The sequence below is a fragment of the Pteropus alecto genome, unplaced genomic scaffold (assembly GCF_000325575.1).
Source record: "Pteropus alecto unplaced genomic scaffold, ASM32557v1 scaffold3, whole genome shotgun sequence".
In the NCBI taxonomy this organism is placed as follows: Eukaryota; Metazoa; Chordata; class Mammalia; order Chiroptera; family Pteropodidae; genus Pteropus; species Pteropus alecto.
In genome coordinates, this window is record NW_006442484.1 from 65,373,302 (window position 1) to 65,388,480 (window position 15,179).

The 15,179-nt window shown below is 34.8% G+C and overlaps 1 protein-coding gene across 1 annotated transcript in view; it reads left to right on the plus strand.

The window, feature by feature from the left end:
* Positions 1 to 15,179, plus strand: part of LOC102883508 (cytochrome P450 20A1) — a 42,959-nt gene that overhangs the window by 9,581 nt on the left and 18,199 nt on the right. The window contains exons 5-8 of the mRNA XM_006921373.3: positions 5,535 to 5,702; positions 10,177 to 10,255; positions 13,891 to 14,006; positions 14,823 to 14,877. Of these exons, the coding sequence (XP_006921435.1) occupies positions 5,535 to 5,702; positions 10,177 to 10,255; positions 13,891 to 14,006; positions 14,823 to 14,877 (418 nt within the window). The remainder of the gene's footprint in view (positions 1 to 5,534; positions 5,703 to 10,176; positions 10,256 to 13,890; positions 14,007 to 14,822; positions 14,878 to 15,179) is intronic.

Below are 15,179 nucleotides of genomic sequence, written 5' to 3' on the forward strand. Positions count from 1 at the left end.
TTTGTGGACTTGAAGTTCAGAATCTCTGTGAACAGATACTTTCAAGATACAGTTTTTATTTTATCATTTCCTTGATCAAAACCCGTTCCTAGCTTCCTGGGACAAACTTCAAAATGTAGTGTTAAGGGCTTTGTGTGATGTAGCCTGTATACTTTTCCAGCCTTCTTTCCCACGTTCTCATTTGTGCTTATGTTCTAGTCACACAGGTTTTCTATTCTGTGCTGCACCTTGTTCTCTCCAATCTCAGGCCCTCTGTATATTCTATTGTCATTGACTGAATTGTCTCCTCTAGCCATCCACACATTCAGTTAATGCATGTTCCTTCTTAGCTTTTAGTTTAAATGTCACTTCCCCAGGGAAGCTATCTCTGATATCCCACTGTCCCTGGGTGAGTCTCCCTTTAGATGCTGTCAAAACACTCTATGCTTTTCCTTTGCAACACTTCCCAATTTGTAATTATATTTTGTGTAATTCTTTGAATATCTGTCTCCTAAACTTTATGTTCCACAAAGGGAGGGACTCTTATTTTGATGACTACTGCATGCGTGGCTCTTGGCATAGAATAGGCCTCAGTAAATATTTATTAAACCTGTGAATGAATATTGATCAACTTACAATTCAGTTCATTGTCTCCTCTCTTACCTCTATGGGTCTATTCTTGCTCTTTTCTCCTAGGAAAAAAAATTTCCCACCTTGCCTGGCTAACTCCTACTCCAGTCCACAGTTTAGTTATGTATGCTTCCCCAAGTACCCTCTCTAAACTACCATTAACAGCCTGAATATGCTTACAGAACAAAATGAAATTGATTTTCTTAGCTCTTTTCCTTTTTAGATCGTTTTCACTCCTCTTTTCCCTAATCAAACAAAGCTATTTATTTTGTTATATGTTTAATGTGGCTCCTTGGGATTATTATATAGCACAAAGACTATTAAGCTTGGTTAAGAGGCTTTGAATCGCGCTCCTATCTGCATGATCATTTGTGTGTTACTTGGCCTTTGTGAGCTTTTATTTCCTCATCTTAAATCGAGGATAATAATATCCACATTACAAAGTTGCTTTCAAGAGCAATGATATGAAATACCTAACATCAGGTCTTAAAACAGTAATTACTTAAGAAGTTCCTTTCTTCCTCTTTGCTTGAGAAATAGATTTTTGTGCCATTCGTTTGTTGCCCATCCCCCATTCTTCTGTTCTGTTACCATTTCTCCTTGCTTCTATTACCTGCTTCTCTGAAACTATACCTCCTTATTAATGTTTCCAACTTGGCTAATTCATTTCCTCTTTCAGCAGGGTTTTTATAGCTCATGGGCCTATATCTCATTTGTAGAGTTACACAGAAGTCCTTTATAGTCTGTACATTCACTCACAAGTGCACAAACACCCCCCACCCACTTACTCTCTCATTATATAGAGTAAATAATTTTAAAATCTTGGAAAATTTAAAGAAACAAAAATAGAATAATGTAATGAGCATTCACGTCCTCATCATCATACTTTAACAGTTATCAAATTAGACTCAATCTTATTTTATCTATACCTCTACTCACTTCCCAGTTCTCTAACTGGACCATTTAAAGCAAATTCTGGACATCATACCAAGGAGCACTTGTTTTTAAAGCACCTAACAGCGTTTTGCGTATGATAGCCACTTGGTCAGTTTTATTTTTTTTCCTTCTCATCTCTCATAACTTTATTAATTCCTCCTAAAATTATCCTAACTGTGCATTATAAGCATTTTGATAACTTTTTTGAGTTATAGAATACCTTATATCTTTTAAGAGGATGCTATGTTGACTTTTAACTTACAGTATCCACTTTTTAAAAATTATATTTGGTTAATGTTTAATGACCGTTTTTTCTTATTAGCGTTCTATTCGAAACACACTTTCCATTCAAGACTTCAGACTGGCTTACTGAGTCTACTGGAAGCATTAATTGGCTCCTCTGTGCATAGTTTATCTTCTAAAAACAGACCAGATAGGGCCTTTAACCATAGGTAGCTGCACATTAGTCTCTCTCCTTTCCTGTTCCCATTTCTAACCGATAGCCATTATTCACAGGGCCATCAGGAGTCTTGTATATCAAATTCCCACCCTCTCATTATTCCCGTTTCATATCTCAAGGTTCTATATTGGTCATGCTCACATGTTCTCTGGACTCTCGGATTGCCTGCTTGGGGTGTCATAGCTGTTCCTGTTCCCCCTCATTGTCCTCCCTGGAAGCAGTTATGTTGCCTCTTTCTAAGCATTCACCAGTCAGAATCTTCCTTTCTATTTTGTTTAAACACCTAACAGTTGTAAGAATATTTTTATATTTAATTGTATGTCTCCAAGGAATTTTGCCCATTTCTTTTTGCTTTCATGATACCTTTTTCTTTTGAGTAACATTTATTGTTGAAAGGCTTAATTATTCTTTCTTCTCTGCTTCAGACTAAGTAATTCTAACTTCTTTAATCTTTTATCATAGACTCTATTTCCCAGACTTTCCACCTTTTTTGTTCTGTATGCCATTTTTTTCTCCTGCCCGATCAAAGGTAAATCAAGGTGGAAAATTATTTCCCACTTTTCATGTTTCTTGTCATCATATTTTCAAGCTTTGGTCTATATGTGAGAAAAGTGTTTTAGATTTAGGTCTATATGTGAGAAAAGTGTTTTAGATTTTTGTCGTCAATGCCATAGCACAAGCCAGTTACTTAGCTTAGTCATCAGTCGGGAATACTAATTAAGTGCTTAATCAGCAGAAACATGACTGAAGGCCGCTGCTGTCAGAGCATCCTCCTCCTCTCTACCAGTGGTTTTCTTTAAGAAAATAGTACTTTTTACCAGAATTATCACCCCAAAATAAGTTATATATTTCATATTGACACAATAAACCTTTTACTTTTTTTTTTTGGTCACATCTGAGTTCTGTATTCTGATTTTTCTCTAATTCTCTTAGAACCTGGTCCTGTGAGTTCTGACTCATTCCTTCCCTGGCCATCTCTGCTCCTAGGCTCTGTGTAAACCTCCACTTTAATTATTGGAGTATAAATAACTTCTGTGTGCCTCAGTCCAATATTATCCTGTGACTTTGGGCTAAATTCTGATTCAACAAGTATTTCCCGATTTTAGAATTTATGACTATTGTCCAAAATCCTTTTGACAGCTTAGTAATACTATTAATAGTATTATATAGCAATAAATTATTAATCGTATTATATAGTATTAATTATTAATAGCATTGATAAAATTATTGAGTTCATTGGTTTAATAGCTTGTATGAACTCATTTAATTCTCACAAAACTTATATGTAGGTGTTGTTATTTCTCCCTTTTTACAGATGAAGAAACTGAAGAACAGAACAGTTAAGTAACTTATCTCAGGTCACACAACTAGTAAATAGTAAGACTAGGATTTCTTTTTTTCATGAAATTTATTGCGGTGATATTAGTCAAAATTATATAGGTTTCAAGTGTGCAATTCAGTAATATATCATGTGTATATTGCATTGTGTGTTTATCACCTGAAGTGAAATCTCCTTCCATCACCTTATATTTACCCCTTTTACCCTTATCTACCTCCCTCCCCCAACCCCTTTTCTCTGGTACCCACTAAACTGTCATCCATGTCCATGAGTCTCTGTTAGCTTGTCTTCTTCATTTGTTGTTTTCAGTTTTATATCCTACATATGAGTGAAATCATATGATTCTCAACTTTTTCTGACTTATTTCACTTAGCATGATAATCTCAAGATCCATCCATGTTGCTACAAATGGCAGTATTTCATCTTTTCTTATGGCTGAGTAATATTCCATTGTATGTATATGTACCACATCTTCTTTGTCTATTATCTATTGAAGGACACTTTAGTTGTTTCCATGTTTTGGCCATCGTGAATAATGCTGCAATAAACATCAGATTGCATATATCTTTCCAAATAAATATTTTCAGATTTTTTAAAATAGATACCCAGGAGAGGGATTGCTGCGTCGTATGGTAATGCTATTCTTAATTTTTGGAGGAACTTCTCTACTGTTTTCCATAGTGGCCGTACCAATTTACATTTCCATCAGCAGTGTATAAGGGTTCCTTTTTCCCCACAACCTCTCCAACACTTGTTATTACTGTCCTGTTGATGATAGCCATTCTAATAGGTATGGTTTTGAGATGCATTTCCCTAACAGCTAATGAAGTTGAGCATCTATTCATATGTCTGTTTGCCATTTGCATGTCTTCTTGGTAGAAGTGTCTGTTAGACAAAGAAAGACACTTCATAACGATAAACGGAACAATACATCAAGAAGTTATAACATTTATCAATATATATGCTCTCAATTAGGGAGCACCTTGATGTAAAAAGCAACTACTAACAGAACTAAACTGACAAAGGCACAATTATAGTAGGGAACCTAAATACCCCATTGACAGCTATGGATAGATCATTCAAACAGAAAGTCAATAAGGAGATATCAACCTTAAGTGACACATTAGACCAATTGGACATAATTGACATTTACAGAGCCTTTCATTCCAGGACACCAGATTTTATATTCTTCTCTAGTGCATTTGGAACATTCTTAAGGATAGACCATATGTTGGGACACAAATAAAAGAAGACTGAAATCATACCAAGCATATTCTCCGAACACAGTGCTTTAAAACTGGAGATTAGCTGCAAAAAGAAAGTGGGAGAAACCACAGACATATGGAGATTAATATCTTCATTTTAAATATTTATTTTACTATTCAGAAAATTCTAATCCTTTATATTGTAACACAACTTTCATGGAGTCAATATGGGAAAAAAGCTTGAATTTGAGTTCTTAACATGAAAAGGGCCGTGCGTGTGTGTGTTACCTCACCAAACCCTTACCACATTATGTGACATGGAGATAATTACTCCTGTCACAGCAGCCATGCAGGGTAGGAGATGTCATCCCCATTTAACTATTGAGACACCTGAAACTTGGAAAAGTTAAGCAAATTACTCAGTCACATTACTTCTAAGTGACAGAGCCAGAAATAAAACCCAGGGTTTTCTGACTCTAAAGCTTTTGATATTTTTCTACATATTGTTTTTATTCCACAAGGGATTTAATAAATACTTGTTGAATGAAGGAATGACAGACTCAGAGTTTTTTGTTACTGAAGCATGTCTAGGATTTTAAGATATTCATATATTGATTATTTACTATATCACAGGCACTCTGGTGAACCTTTACTATTTATTATTAGATACTAAGATTTTAGTATCTTAATTTCTATTAAGTTTAAGCTGTTATCAGCCTTTGAACTTTTAATTTTTTTTTTTATTGTTGTGGTGTTTCTGTTTTGTTTTGCAAATCAGCCCATTGACAGAATCTGAACCTGAACCATTAAGGATGTCATTATAGATGGAGCCAGTGTTAGCCTGACAGATCAAGTAATCGCCTGAATGCTTACTTTAATTGTAGAGTTGAGCTGTGTACTCTATGAAATGAATCTACTTGCTGAATTTTTCTAAGATTTAGCAAGAGGAAATAGTAAATCATTGTAGTCTTCTGTTCTCTTTCAGCTTTCAGAAGAATTATTAGATAAATGGCTCTCCTACCCAGAGTCCCAGCATGTACCTCTTTGCCAGCATATGCTTGGTTTTGCTATGAAGTCTGTTACACAGATGGTAATGGGTAGTGCATTTGAAGATGACCAGGAGGTTATTCGCTTCCAGAAGAATCATGGCACAGTAAGTCTAGGGTCAGGTTTAAAGTTTTTCTTTCATCAAGTTGGATAGCTGAATAACACTGACTTTGCCTCTCAAGAAGGTTTAAGATTCTATAATATAGAATTTCCTTGTTTTCCATAGTGGCTGCGCCAATTTAAAATCTCACCAACTGTGCATAAGAGTTCCCTTTCTCCATATCCTTGCCAACACTTATTATTTGTTGACTTTTTGATAATAGCCATTGTGACAGGTATGAGATGGTACCTCATGGTGGTTTTGATTTGCATTTCCCTGATGATATGTGATGTTGAGCATCTTTTCATTGTGTCTGTTGGCCATCTGTATGGGATTCTTCTCAGAACTAGAACAAATAATATTCTCTTTTTTTTAATCAATCTCAACATTAAAGTAATTTATTTGGCTCAAATTATACTTAGGTAATTTACTTTACCACATATTGGGTCTCTGAGAAATTATTCCTTATTTTATTCAAATCTATAAAACAGGTTAAAGAATCATGATAACATGTTTTTAAAAAATCACTAGGAATTGTGGCTGTCACTGTTTAGTATTATACTTTTTCCCATTAAAATGGTTTCATTTCTTGTGTTAGATGATTAAAAACATACATTTCTTGTAAAACATTCATGTATTCAGAAGTGTAAAAAGTGGAAAAATCACTCTAGATTGCACTTTCTAGAGTAAATTCCACTTTCTAGAGTAAACTACTCTGTGTACCAACACAAAATAAACTGGTTAAGAAATTCCTAAAATGTCTTCATATTTTAATGAAGAATCAATTTTTGACTTAGTTATTGATGTCTGATTTTTTTTTTCATGTTGATGAGACAGCATTTTAACAAGAGACCTCTACTATTATTTCCAGTATTTTCTTCTAAGCTACTGATATTAATTTTGTATGTTTTTAAGTTGGCATTTTCTTATTCCTTTTTTTTTCTTATAACTTCAATGTAGAAATAATTTTAAACTTACAGAAAAGGTGCAACTAGTATAAGGAACTCCTATATATACTTTACCTAGGTTCACCAGTTTGCATTTTACCCTATTTGCTTTTGTCATTTATTCATTCCCTATCCATCCATCCATCCATCCATCCATCCATCGCTCCCCCTCCCTTACCCGAACCATTTGAGAGTAAAGTAGATATTTGACCTCTTTCTCCCTAAATACTTCAATATGTATTTACTAAAAACAAGGATATTGTCTTATACAGTGACAACATAGTTTTCATGCTTGGGAAATTTAATATTCCTGCAAGACTATCATCCAGAGCCTGTATTCAAATTTCTTTATTTTTAGTGGTCAAACCTTTTCAATGCAGAAGAGTTTCTTAGCTTTTCTTTGTTTCTTGAACTTCACATTTTTTAAAAGTAGAGGCCAATTATTTTGTAGAATGTCTCTCAATTTGGGTTTGAATAGATTAAAATTACACATTTTTGGTAGGAATCTGATATTTTCTTAGCATTACTAGTTGTCAAAAGAAAGTTTTCAGACTATAAACATAACTTGAAATCTTTCCTCAAATGATATTTTAATGTCTGAAACACTAAGGGGTTGCTGTTGTGCATTCATGCCAGCAGAAATAATAACCGCTTTGTGAATGCAGAAGCAATGACAACTGCGTCATCACTGCTGCTTGGCTGACAACAGTTGAGAGATGTGATCAGTTGTAAGATGCATATCGATTTCACAGATGTTAAACTGTGAAAAAATATACACCTCACTTTCAGTCGCATACTGTGTTTGTGAAATGCCCTTCAAAAACATTGTCCCAATTATTTCCCCACTAACATTAGTGTGCTCTTCCCTTGTGCTTGTGACATTAGAGTTATTGGTCCTTTACATATTTGCCTAATAGTTCAAAAAATGATATTTTGTCATTAAAATTTGTAATTATTGTTTGTAAGGTTGGTTTGCCTTTTCTAGAATGTTACATAGTTGGAATCATACAATATGTAGCCTTCTCAGATTGGCTTCTCTCACTTCATAATATGCATTTAACTTTCCTCCATATCTTTTCATGGCTTGATAGCTCATTTCTTTTAGCACTGAATGCTATTCCATTGTCTGGATACCACATTTTATCCATTCACGTACTAAAGGACATCTTGGTTGCTTCTAAATTTTGGCAATTATGAATAAGGCTGCTATAAACATCTGTGTTCAGGGTTTTGTGTGGATATAAGTTTTCAACTCCTTCGGGTAAATATCAAGGAGTGCTATTGCTGGATCATTATAGTAAGAGTATGTTTCATTTTTTAACAAACTGTTTTTAAGGATTCTATTGATATATCCTTTGGCTCAGAGATTGTTTCTAAGCTGTGACTGGTGTACTAATAAGCCTAGCAAAGGCATTCTTCATTTTCGTTAGTGTTTTTGAACTCTAGCATTTCTTTCTGATTCTTTCTTAGGATTTCCATCTCTCTGCTTACGTTGCTTATCTGTTCTTGCATGCTGTCTACTTTATCCTTTACCTAAGAATCCTTTAGATCCCACAGCATATTATCCTTTAGAGCCCTTAGCTTATTAATCATAGTTGTTTAAAATTCCATATCTTGTTCTGATAATTCCATATCTTGTTCTGACGCTTGCTCTTTCTGGTTCTGATGCTTTCTGTTTCTTCATAGTGTTTTTTTGCCTCTATTTTTCTTCTTGATAGCCAGACATGATGTATTGGGTAAAAGAAACTGGTGTAAATAGGCCTTTAGTAATGTAGTGGTGAGGTGTGGGGAAAGGGGAAGCATTCCATAGTCCTATGATTAGGTCTCAGCCTTTTAGTGAGCCTGTAACTCTGGATTGTGAACTTTTCAAGTGTTTCTCGTTTTTTTTTTTTTCCCCCGCTTAGGTGGGACAAGATGGCCTGAGTGGGCTGGAGTTTGGTACACTTCTCCCACATGGAAGGCCAGATATGACTGGAATTGGATATTTCCCTTCCCCACATCAGTTAGAGTCTGATAATATGCCAGTAGGTTGGTTAGGCTAACTGATTTTGTTAGAGGGCAGGTCTTGTTAAGAAGAATAGAGTGCTCTGGTTTATTTCAAATTGGTTCCTTTTTCAATCCCCATTTGAGGAGTCCAAGGGGCTTTTTCTCCATTACATATTGTGGGAACCTGGTCGAGCTCCCAGAGGTAAATCTCACAATATTTTGGGGCCTCCTATGACTGGGTCACCTGGAGTTTTTAACTCTCAGAGTTGTGTATGCTGCACCTCCAGAAGTTTGTCAAGCTCAGGTCAGGTTTTCCTACCTTAACACTGGTTCCTGGGGTGGTTTCTGGTTGTGAATCTGTTCTGGTAACATGTGACTCCCTGTTTTTGCCTGTCTCTCCAATCTTGGGGGCCTCAGTTTGCCCTGGATCCTCCCCAGTCTTACAGAACCAAGAACAGTTGCTGAATTTTCAGTCTGTTGACATGGAGTAGCTAAATGAATTCAACATTTTAATTATGAATTTTTGCCTTATGCCTTGTGTCATGCTTAGAAATTTCTTTCTTGCTTGAAGAGTATTCCTAATGTAAACTTTTACCGTACATTTTACATTTAAATCTGAAAGGTGAGGGTGGCTCCATAGTGTAGTGGTTAGCATGTCTGCTTTACATGCAGAAGGTCCTGGGTTTGCGCCCCAGGTGGAGCCACGCACCATACCCCAGGGGTGCCAGGCCCCCCCTGAGTGTGCCCCAAGTACGCTGCGAGCGCATGGGAGGAGACGCTCCGCCTTCAGAGATCCAGTTCTTAAGGGGAGGCGGCAACATCCGTAGGTCGGGAGTGGAAGTGGCCGGGGGGGTGGGGAGTGGGATTAAAGAGGGGAAAAATAAAAAAATAAATTAAGTCTAAAAAAATAAATGTGAAAGGTGTATCTTTGTAAGGTAAGAGTTGGGGACTCTTAACTCTATTAATAAATTTTCATATATTTAGTATTGATTGATAAGTGGTGTGTTCTTTCCTCAAGTTCTTTTAGAGATTTTGAATTATAAACAAGTTAAAGTTTTTACAGGGGCTGACTACTCAATTTTGAAATAATTAGAAGCCTATTTTGTTGTTTACTATCTCCAAGCCTTAGACTAATTTTTAACCTTTTTCAGGATCTCAGTTAATGCTTATCAGTATTACAGGCAAAGTAAAAATTGGAATTCCCAGTGAATTCCGTATGAATTTTATTTATCCACTGGTACTATTATAATAAAAAATTGACTCTGTTGCCATATCTTTTCCTCCCCATTCCTACTTCGTTTTTAAAAAACAGAACTTTGACTTCCCATTTATAATTAGTTTGAAAGTGCCTTGACCGAAACTATTAAAATATATTTGCGCCCTGTCCTCAGAGACTATGGAGTAAATGATTATATAGCTCACCTAAAGGGAGAGCTTTTTATCAGGTTTGTTGATGAGACAGGAGTTCCTCAATTATTAGCTTAGATTGCTTGATATGATTTAGAAAATCTATTTATTAGATAATAGGTATGTTTTCCTATTTTCAGGTTTGGTCTGAGATTGGAAAAGGCTTTCTAGACGGATCACTTGATAAAAATACAACTCGGAAAAGACAGTATGAGGATGGTAAGTTTTGCCACTTACAATTTTTAATAGGGACAAAAGGATATATGTCCCAATTTTAATAGGGTTATCTCTGAAAGATGATATAGGTCATGTATATTTTCTCTATATATGTTTTTTTCTACATTTCCTGTAATAAAATTTTTTCTTGAAAAAATAGTGAATTAATAAATTAGCACTCACTGTAGAATGAGAATGCTGTAGAGATGGTATATCCTACAGGTTACTGAACAGTATAAGGATGCAATCCTGGGAAAGCAATTTGATGGTATATATTAAAGCCATAAATAATGGATGAAATTACCTAAAAGAAGAAAATATTCATGAATATTCCTATTCATACTGTTCTGCAAGTAGAAAACCAGAAACAATCTAAATGTCCAACAATATAGAGGTTGCTATGGAAATAATATCAACATGGTTAAATATTTTGTAGATATTTGTAAAAAGTTTAGCAACAAAAAATTCTTGCCATTTTAACAATGAATAAAAATGTTTTCAAAAGTGTTTGTCATTGGTTACAACTTTATAAAATCTACACAGAAAAATAGCAATTTTAGTTTAAGATGGTAAGATGCCTCCCCAAAATTATTCTCCCCCCTTTTTATTATTCTATATATTCTGTTAGTAATTTAAAGATTAGAATGCTTTAATATCTTTATTCTGAGGTGCTTCAGTTCTTTTTATGGAAGTAGGCAGGATAAATTAAAATACATAAACTGCATTGGAATACTGGATTATTTTGCATATATTATAGTAGTGCTTCCCAGGATTCTCTTCCTTTATTCTTTCAACAAATATCGAGGCTTATATGTGCTAGGCATTATTTTGTGTATGGGAGACAAAAATCCCTGTCCTTATGGAGCTTACCATTCTAGTGATTCCCTTGATGTCTAACAGAAGTCCAGAAAAATCAATTTAATTGACACGTTTTCTGCTATCTGGTTTTCATTACCATTCTGATTACCTTGATAGATGCGTTTGGATTAATTCCCCTTAAAAAATGTATTTCAAAGATATTGGTTCAATTAATATAAAATGAAAATTGTATTTTTTTATTCTAAATAAAAGTAGATTCTCTAGCATGATATGTTTCTTGGGCTGTAACATGGGAATAGATCAAATTTGAGCTTTTATTGAAAATGATTATGTTTTGGTACTTATATGACTGGGATCCCATGGATGGATCAGTACTTCCTTTGTTTAAGTGAGTCAGGTCTATACATTACAATCACTTTGAGAATTTAAAACAAAAAACACCCTGAAGCTCAGGCTTTACTCTAGATCAGTTTATTCAGAATCGAAGATAGAGGTTCCCTGAGCATCAGATTTTTTTATAAAAGGTCTCTGGATTACTTTGATGTACTTGTAGGGTTGAGAATATACAGTAACAGTTCTAAAACTTTGCTATACATTGAATCTATTAAGAATTATCGAAGCCTGTCTTCCACGCCTAAACATTCAGATTTCATTGGTATGAGTTATGACTTGTACTTTTTTTTTTTAAAGCTTCCTAGCTGATTCTAATATGTAGCAAAGTTTAGGAAGCACTGCAATACAGCGTTAATAATTTCTCATTTTAATATATTGTGTTATTATATTCATTCACTTCTATAGTGAAGATCTATAATTTCCTGGTATGTTTTTGGTGTTGGGCAGATGTCAACAAAACAAACAAAAATCCCGGTCTTTGTGGTAGCACATTCTAGTGGGAAGAGGCAGATAATCTGAGTAAACTGAATAGTGTGATAAAAGATGAATAAAGTGCTGTGGAGAAAATTAAATCAGGAATGGGTATAAGGAGTGCTGGGGCTCGGGAGGTTGCAGTTTTAAATAAGGTTGTTAGGAAAGGCCTCACCAAGATTAAATGGTGACTTTTGAGCAAACACTTGAAAGAGATAAGACAAGCAGTCGATGCAGTTAATGTGGTAATCTTCATGTCTAAAGGAAGAATAGTCCATGTGGAGGAAAAATAATTGCAAAGTCCTTGAGGTGGGATTCTTCCTGGTGTATTTGAGGTATAACAGGGAGCTGTATGGCTGGAACAGAGTGAATAGATGGAGATGAGGCCAGAAAGATTGGGAAGTGGAACAGATTTTGTCTGGCTGATAGATCATTGTATGACTAGGTTGTTAATTATAAGATAGGAAGCCAGTGGAAGGTTTTGAGCAGAGCTTTGATCTTAGTTATGTTTTTAAAGGATCACTGTGGCTGCAGCGACAGGTTATAGGGGCCCACAGCAGAAGCAGAGAGACTACTTAGGAGGCTATTTCAATGAAGCAGGAAAGAAAAATAATGTGGCTTGGACTAGATGCAGGTCCGAAAAATATAGAATGAAAAAGAAGAGTGAAGGAGAATAATTGTATTTTGGTGCTAGAACCACCAATATTGGCTGACAGATTACATTTGGGGTATAAGAGAGGAGGAGACACCAAGGTTTTAGGCCCGAGTAATTGGAAAATGAAATTATTAGGATATAAGATGGGAAAGACTAGGAAGATCCAGCTTTGTGGGGAAAGATCAAGAGTTGAGTTTTGGATGTTATGTTTAAAAGCTTCAGACATCCAAGTGGAGATGCTGAGGTGGTTGTCACATACTTAAGTCTGGGGTTTAGGGGAGTGAGGTCCTGACTGAAAATATAAATTTGGGAGTGTTAAGTACATAGATTATTTAAAGACTTGAGACTGGTGATCATCAAGCTAATGAATATAATAGAAAAAGAAAAGAAGTCCAAAAACTAAGCCTTGACCTTAGACATTCTATCATTAAAAAATTTTGAAAGGGGAGAAGGAATCAACAGAGGAGACTGAGAATGAGCAGGCAGTAAAGTGGGAGGAAGATGTGGAGTCCAGGAGAGTGGAATTGAGAGCTAAAGGGAAAAGTATTTTTCCTGGAGAGTAAGTGATCAACATCATTAAATGCTGTGATAGGTCAAGTAAGATGAGGACTGAGAAATGATCTCTGGATAATTTTATTGACTATTGGATATCAGTTATTCATATCTTATAGATTAATAATAATTTCTCATTTTAATATATTGTGTTATTATATTCATTCAGTGTTAATAATTTCTGTTATTCAGTGTTAATAATTTCTCATTTTAATATATTCATATCTTATAGATATGAATAACTGATATCCAATAGTCAATAAATAACTGATATCCAATAGTCAATAAATTTCTTTCATAAATTTACTTTTCTGGCTATTTCACATGTGTTTATGTCTCTAAATGAGTGATATGGATTTGGGAGAAGAATGAAGTTAGGAGGGTAGAATTTAGAAGGAAGGTGGATAAGATCAGGGGAGAGGTATATATGTATGGAGGCCTCTAAGGTGCTGGCACTGTTCTACTTCTTGACCTGGGTGGCAATATTATGGGTGTTTGCCTTATAGTTATTCCTTAGATTGTGCATATTTTTTATATACTTTTTTTTTGGATCTTTATAAAATTTAGCAAAAAGAAGAAGAAAAGTAGATGAGTTTAAACATAAATTAGCTTTTTAAAAATTCTTGGTCACAACTCTTTTACCTTTGAAAGTTTTATTCTGCAATATAGTAACATTGTACAGAAATATTTTAAAAATTCAATCTTTACAATGCTTATATTCTAAAATCTTTTGTTTTTCTTCTCTAAGCCCTTATGCAACTGGAATCTATTTTAAAGAAAATCATAAAAGAACGAAAAGGAAGAAACTTCAGTCAGTATGTTTTCATTGACTCCTTAGTACAGGGGAAACTTAATGACCAACAGGTGATATAATTGTTAAATATTTATTAAATAAAAGATAATCATACATGTATAGAGCATTTTTATTCACTTTAATCCTGATACTCTCCTAGAATTCAATACTTTCCTTTTATTGTATCTTATGCATAAATAATATAAGTATTTAGTCTCCTATTATTTAGCTCTTTGAAACAGCTGTACATTATTTAATATTTGGATAAGCAAATAATGAGTCAAAATTCTCTGATCATAAAATAGGAGGACTTGTAAGCCTTTATGGACCAAGCTGCTCTGCCTGCGTGACCAGGTGTGGCAGCTGGGCTCGTTCCTAGTGCGCCTCTGTTATCCCCAGTACACCACTGTTTGTGGTGTTGTCAGGCAAAGGAAAAGAGTAGAGTCACGCTTGCCACACCCGTTTATTGTAGGACTCTTCAACCCCATTCTATACATACATGCAAGTCCTCATAGAATTGGTTTTTTGGGTGTGTTGTGGGTACAGAAATTGAATCAGGAGCTCCAAGGACAGTGGCAGGTTCTTCCCTGTTCCTGAGGCTTCATTGCTGCACCAGGCCAAGCCGGAAAGAGAAGACTGAGCCAGCTTGTTTACAAAGATATATCATGAGACAGTAATGTTGCAGATAAATGTTTACTACATTAAAAATGCAATGCAGTATTTAGGTTAGTTTTTACATTATTTAGATTTTTTAAGTGAAAACGTAATGAAATATGTACATTTTTCCTTTCCTTGATTCTAATTCTATACTCTGTTATTTTATTTAGTAGGGCCTAATACAGGCCACCTTACATTTCACACTTTCTAAACTTAGTTTTGTTTCCTAGATCCTAGAAGACACAATGATATTTTCTCTGGCCAGTTGCATAATAACTGCAAAATGTAAGTATAAATTGATTCCTTTTTGAGATAGATTATAAAATATACAGAGGTAAAAGTATTCCAAAATAAAGGAAACACTGTATGACCTATAGTCATGATTGCCACACCCCTTTATCTTCTTTTTTATTCTTGTTTGAAAGACTTGATTCACACAGGTACCTTTTTTTTTTTTTTTTAACTCCAGGTGTTCTATGCCACCTCTGAACATTGCCATAAAATTTTTGACACAATTTATGGATTGTGAATTCTAGTTAGTGCCTTTAAAATGAACTGCTATTGATACCTTTCCAGCTGGAACAGTG